At 40.0% G+C, this 7,072-nt stretch overlaps 1 protein-coding gene across 1 annotated transcript in view; it reads left to right on the top strand.

The window, feature by feature from the left end:
* Nucleotides 1-1,447: 1,447 nt before the first annotated feature.
* Nucleotides 1,448-7,072, top strand: part of LOC113018284 (programmed cell death 1 ligand 1-like) — a gene marked incomplete at its 3' end in the record, with an annotated part of 29,204 nt that continues 23,579 nt past the window's right edge. The window contains 2 exon segments of the mRNA XM_026161340.1: nucleotides 1,448-1,517; nucleotides 3,919-4,254. Of these exon segments, the coding sequence (XP_026017125.1) occupies nucleotides 1,448-1,517; nucleotides 3,919-4,254 (406 nt within the window).

Below are 7,072 nucleotides of genomic sequence, written 5' to 3'. Positions count from 1 at the left end.
CAAAAGCACAAGGTGTGCAATACTCAGAGACATGGCCAAGGTAAGAAAGGCTGAAAGATGACCACCACTGAACAAGACACGCAAGCTGAAACGTCAAGACTGGGCCAAGAAATATCTCAAGACTGGTTTTTCTAAGGTTTTATGGACTGATGAAATGAGAGTGAGTCTTGATGGGCCAGATGGATGGGCCCGTGGCTGGATTGGTAAAGGGCAGAGAGCTCCAGTCCGACTCAGACGCCAGAAAGGTGGAGGTGGATTACTGGTTTGGGCTGGTATCATCAAAGATTAGCTTGTGGGGCCTTTTCGGGTTGAGGATGGAGTCAAGCTCAACTCCCAGTCCTACTGCCAGTTTCTGGAAGACACCTTCTTCAAGCAGTGGTACAGGAAGAAGTCTGCATCCTTCAAGAAAAACATGATTTTCATGCAGGACAATGCTCCATCACACGCGTCCAAGTACTCCACAGCGTGGCTGGCAAGAAAGGGTATAAAAGAAGAAAAACTAATGACATGGCCTCCTTGTTCACCTGATCTGAACCCCATTGAGAACCTGTGAGATTTACAAGGAGGGAAAACAGTACACCTCTCTGAACAGTGTCTGGGAGGCTGTGGTTGCTGCTGCACGCAATGTTGATGGTGAACAGATCAAAACACTGACAGAATCCATGGATGGCAGTGTTTTGAGTGTCCTTGCAAAGAAAGGTGGCTATATTGGTCGCTGATTTGTTTTTGTTTTGTTTTTGAATGTCAGAAATGTATATTTGTGAATGTGGAGATGTTATATTGGTTTCACTGGTAAAAAAAAAAATTGAAATGGGTATATATTTGTTTTTTGTTAAGTTGCCTAATAATTGTGCACAGTAATAGTCACCTGCACACACAGATATCCCCCTAAAATAGCTAAAACTAAAAACAAACTAAAAACTACTTCCAAAAACATTCAGCTTTGATATTAATGAGTTTTTTGGGTTCATTGAGAACATGGTTGTTGTTCAATAATAAAATTATTCCTCAAAAATACAACTTGCCTAATAATTCTGCACTGATGACTTAAAATAATATAAAATAATTTCCAAATCCAAATTGGTGAACAATAAATGAATGACAATAAAGCTTTTATCCAGTGTATTAATCAGTCATATCCAACCAAATGACTGTTATTAAATATGTTTCTGCCATAAATCCAGATTGTTCCTCATTAATTTAATCTAATTTAATATTTAATTTAATATACGTCAGTCCTAATGTTAACCTAATGCAGAACCATTTCTGCGTTTCCATAGGAGGACTCCGGTCCAGCCCACCATCTCTATCTCTCTCTCTAACTCATAAATGTGGCGTCACAGACCTGCTCTCTCACTGAGGGACTTTCAGCTTTATCTGAACCTCAAAGTTCATCTCATATAGTCTCTTCTGAATCTCAGATTCTGATTTTAAAACAGAAACAGAAATGTCTGTTGGAACTTCGTCACTCTGCTACAATTTCCTGTTTTTCAGCGTCTTTGTCTTTGTCTCTGCAGGTGAGATTTACTGTGAGAAAGTAAAGGTTATATATTAATAATAATGTGTGTGAAAGTGACACAAGGTTAGATAGAGTCTGTGTGGATTTAACATCTGTAATCCAGCTGTGACAAAGAAGTGTAATGTGTGGATGGGCTCAAACTGTGCTCATGAACATTTTGTACTTGTAAAGTTGTGAACTGAGTTTTTTAACCTTGTAAACCAAAATATCTGAAAATGTTATGCTTGTGCATCTGTAGACTAGAATTTGCTTGTTTGTAAAAAAAACAAACAATTATTTACACAAGTTACAAATATTTTTTTGTTAAGGTCTGGTTAGACATACAAAGCAAAAATCTACACTGTGTTCCAAATTATTATGCAAATTATATTTTTCTGTGATTTTCCTAAAAAGTCGATTCAGTCAGCATAATTTTTGAGTCATCAACCATTCGAGTATAATTTAAATGTTACTGAACAAACCACACAATAAAAACTGTGTTTTTCAAAAATAAAAAACCTTAGTATGCACTGCTCCAAATTAATAAGCACAGAGTTTCAAAACATTTTATAGGTTGTAGAGAATTGAAAATGGTCATTTGTTTAATTTGCAGTATTAATAGATCAATTTTTGCTGAAATCAAAAGCTATTTCCATCAAAAAACACCTTAACAGGTCAAGTTACATATTAACATAGCACCCCTTATTTGATAGCAGTTTCACATTTCTTGGATGTTCCATGGATGCAACATTCAAGTTTCAACTTGAATGTTTAATTATGTGGGGTACAGAAAAAAAATAAATTATAGACTATATTTTGTCAGGTTCCTGTTTCTGTTGACCCAGCGTTTTAAGTTTTAGTTTATTTGGATGTTGTTTATGTTTAAGTTCGTTAGATTAGCAAAGTTCACTTGGTTATTAGACTCCTTGTGTTTTCTGCCCCTGTATTCCCTCACCCTTTGTGTTTCATGCTGCATGTCTTATGTTATCAAGTTTGTATTGTCATGTCTGTGTCTCGTGTTTCCTGTTTTATTTTGAAGGAGTTGGGTGTTTTTTGTTCATTGTATTTAGGCTACGTCCACACGTACCCGGGTATTTTTGAAAACGCAGATTTTTCTATGCATTTGCACCTTTCGTCCACACGTAAACGGCGTTTTTGGTCACTGAAAACGAAGATTTTTAAAAACTCCGGCCAGGGTGGATATTTTTGAAAACTCAGTTTTTGCATTTATGTGTGGACTAGAAAGACGGAGAAAACGCAGCGTCAAAGGTGTGCGCATTTTTTGAGGTCACACTGTGCACCACGTTATTAGTTTGGTGAAATGAATTTCTACAATACTGTTACTGTTAATTGTACTCTCTGCAGTGTTTCAATGCTTACAAATACACACAGTTACTGTCCCTCCACACATACGACTCTGTTCTGCTTCTATGCCCCAGCTTTGTTTACTCTTTCCCACCGAGGCTTCTAGACTTCTGATTGGCCAACATTTCTGCACAGTTAGGAATATATCGCCACCTGTTGCTTTGGCATGTTCATAGCAGCGTTTTCCTTCATTTCTGCCTTTATGTGTGGACGGGATTATTTTTTAAAACGAAAACGGAAAATCTCCGTTTTCAAAAATACCCGTGTACGTGTGGACGTAGCCTTAGTTTAACTTCCCCTGTCCTGTCATTAGCCTCATGTCAGTCAGCTGTTCCCCCATGTGTTCGCACTTCCCCTAATCACCTCCTGTGTATTTAAGTCCTTTGTTTTCAGTGTGTCATTGTCAGATCGTCTGCTTTGTTTCTAGGCCAAGAGTTCATGTCAAGTTTTCTTATGTCTGGTCCCTGTTCGTGTTGTAGGTTTTTATTTAATTTAGCTCAAGCAGTTTAGTGTATTGTTAGTTTTGCCTTTTGTTTGCAGTTAATTTGCCAGCCACAATAAACGGCTCGTGTTTGGTTATTCAAGTCACGTTTCATGTTTTGTTTCGTCTGCATTTGGGTCCACCTTTACTCTACACACAGTCAGCCCCGCTGATTGCGACATATTTATACAAAACATGTGTATACTTACTACATTTGAGTCACATGTGTTCTTGAAGAAAATGTATCTAAATCTGCCACTAAGAGACTCACAGTATCTTATAATGAGAGGCTACTTTCTCACACACATTATGTTCACTTATTATCAGCACATGTTGTTATTCTGTGGAAGCTAACATCTTGTAGTTTCTGACACTTTGCATGTTTAGCATGAGGCTAAAATTCCCCCTCAGTGGGTCACTGGTGACCTGCTGGATGTTCAGAGGTTCATTAAATCCAACATGACTAAAAACTCAAATGTCAAAGGAAATAAACAAAATATTTAACGTCAATCATTCTGAACATAATTGTACTTTGACCTTTAACCTCTCTGCTCTGTGTTGTTTCCTCTTTCAGAGCAGAAAATCATCACAGCTGAGTCTGGACAGAACGTCACTCTGACATGTCAAGCTCCAAACTACAAGATCTTAGTCGTAAAGTGGAGCAGAGCTGACCTGGAAGATGAATATGTGCTTTTGTACCAGGATAGTCGCTTCTATCCAGACAACCAGCATCCATCTTTTAAGAAGCGGGTGGATCTGCAAGACAGACAGATGAAGGATGGAGACGTGTCTTTGATTCTGAAGGATGTGAACACTGCTGATAGTGGAACATACGAGTGCCGTGTTTTCATTGAAGAAACACGCTCATGGAAGAAAAGCATCATCCTCCACCTGATTGTTGATCCTCCAGGTGAGTGAGTAGAGTTGAGTGTGTGTGTGATCAGAGGTGAAGCTGCTTCCTGGTTGTTGATGTTTGTTTATTGTATGGATGAGCTGGTGGATGTCAGAGGTAGACAGATGTTTCTCCAGCTGTAATCTAGAGTTGTAGAGCAGCGTTGTTTGGTTAGAGCAGAAACAAAGACATTTATGAATCCGTCTCTTCTTCTCTTGCTCTCTAACTCGTCTGTAAACATGTGTGGGGAAACTCAATGTTAAAGCCTACAGCTGGAGGGGGAGGGGAGGGGTGAAGCTGGTGGTTGTGAGTCTGTGAAAGTGAATCCTGCCGGTGCCATAGCTGGTGAAAACGTACTTAGTGCAGACACAAAACGTCCATCAGCTTCAAAGTGTGTCAGAAAAATGTCCACATGGTGACTGATGGATGAGAGAGGTCCCATTGTTGTTGTTGTGCACAAATCATTGAACAACACAATTGTGACTATTAAATTTTGTTATCTTTGACATTTTTCATAGATTCAACCAAAAAAAGAAGAACTGTGTTTTAGTGACAGGCTACTAGCATTAAAGTGTCTAAAGATGCTTGATCTTTTGAGTTTGGAGTATTTTTATATTTGAAACAAATTCCTCTGTCAGCTACAAGGACTGAAACTGAGTGAAAAAGCAGCCAGTATCCAAAGAGAAGCTTCAGAAAGCTTCTGCTGTTTCTTAAGATTTTAATTTGAAAAGAAAAAAGTGTTGTGATTTGATTCCAAGGAGACAAAAAAGTTAGGGGTGGCTCAAGACTTTTGCACAGTACTGTGTAATTTTTCATAAAAACAGGCATCACATGCGGTCAAAATGTCTGCAAAGCAAAAACTCCCCTGAGTACTTCCAAACCATCCCAACAGTTTATCAGTTACCACGACAACAGGAAGAAGAAAATTACTTAATTAAGGTTCCACACATCCGGAAAGACAAACATCATATAAACAAAAAATTCCTCAGATCTTTTTTTTTTTTTGTTGCCTGTCCCGTTTGGCTCTTTTGCCATCAGAATTATTGTCTAAAGGCAAAGAAAGATGCCCAATGGATTTACTTTACCAAATTGACCATCCCAGCCTTGCCGTAATGGTCCATTTGATTCACCTTTTATTGTTTATTTTATTTTCATTTGCTGAATACGCGACAGACTTGACTGGAGGAAAGAAGGGGAGAAAGAAAGAGAAACAGCTGAGAAGAGGGACGAGGGAAGAGGGAGGAGGGCAAAAAACAAAAACCAACAGAATGGGCAGAAAAAAAAAGAAAAAAAATGCATATATCGATCACCTGGATCACCTGTTGAGAAAGAAAAAAGAAACAAGCAGAAGAAAATGAGAGCAACATAATAAACAACATCACAATGATATATGGGAATATGACAGTAAATACTAAATATTAAACATTATTGTGCAGCACGTAAGATCAACAGAACACAGTGTGCTTTGAGGTAGGAGCCAAAAAGGGTGTAGTTTGTGGGTGTGATCACCCGTGTGTACACCTGTGAGCATGGACGCGCTTGTTTTTTTAAAAGGTTCCTTCATGTAATGATCTGTTAGAGGGTGTGGGGGGGGCACAGCCCCGTCCTCCAGGGCATGAAGCAGGTATGGAGGAGATCAAAACTCCAGACATCCAGAGGCCCCCAGAACACAAGAGACCAAGGAAGACTAACAGAGGGGCAGCCGCGCCACTGTCCAGGAAAGAGCTGAGGAGAGTCCCAGATGAGGGGTCACTCAGCAGCCGCGGAGCAGAAGCCAGGGGGGGTTGCAGTGACGCGCCCGTGAGCTCTGCCGGCAGCCAGCTGTGCCTGAGTGACCGAGCCCCAGGCCGAGAGGCCGGGGGCACCCCACCTCCGAAGTGGCCCGAGCGAGCCCCAGGCTCCAGGCCCCGATAAGCGGCCGCCAAGGAGTGAGCCGGTGTGTACCTGGACGCCCATCCCCGAACACAAAGAACCACCAACGCACCGATGTCTGAGGGAGTCCGCCACTGGCAGGGGAAGTGGTGGTGGGTGGAGATAGGCCTCCAAACCTTGGAGGGCCTGAGATGTCCCCAGAGAAAATTCCTCAGATCTGATACATTAAGTGTTCCAGGAAACTCCAGTTTTTGTAGCTTGGATCATGTTTCTTTTTTTGTTTGTTAATTCTTTCTTGACATTTTGCTTTCAGTTATTTCTTAGTGTTTATATGTCTTTATTTTCTTATTCCTGATGTGAGTTCCTGTCATGGTATTTTATGCTCTTAGTTGTCCGCTTCCATTCAAGAGTTCTTTAGGTTTATGTGTGTTTTTTGGGTTCATGACTTAAATTTCATTTTGAGATGTTTGATTTTCTGTTTGAGCTGCATTGCCTTCTGCTTATCTGGTTTCCTGGAAGAGTTTCCTGTTGTTTAAGATTCTTTGACCTGCAGTAGTTTTGTACTTTGAGATTTCAGCTTTAAAGCTGCTCTTTTGGGTTTATGTTTTTTCTACTGAATCTTGCATTTAGGCTCCATCTACTACCTACCAAACAATCTTTGATGAAAACTTGACTGAATTAGTGAGACTTGAAATAAAACTGGAAATCGCTGACCAGAAGAAGATTTTCTTCCTTGTCCCTCCTCTGAGGTCAGAGCCTGGAAGATGTTTAAAACCCTCTGGTCTTCTGCATCCCCCACCCCCTTACTTTAGTGTTCCCGGTCGAACTTGACTGGTCCTTGTTAACTGCTCTTAAGTTATCACAAAGAACATTTCTTACCATTTTTATTCAACTTTCTTTAGCTGTGTCTCAAAGCAGTGTTTAACACGAATAAATAGACATTAAATAACTGCAGTGAAAATAC

Source organism: Astatotilapia calliptera, unplaced genomic scaffold (assembly GCF_900246225.1).
Source record: "Astatotilapia calliptera unplaced genomic scaffold, fAstCal1.2 U_scaffold_54, whole genome shotgun sequence".
In the NCBI taxonomy this organism is placed as follows: Eukaryota; Metazoa; Chordata; class Actinopteri; order Cichliformes; family Cichlidae; genus Astatotilapia; species Astatotilapia calliptera.
Note: the sequence above shows the minus strand (reverse complement) of the source record. Positions and strands in the feature narration are given on the sequence as shown.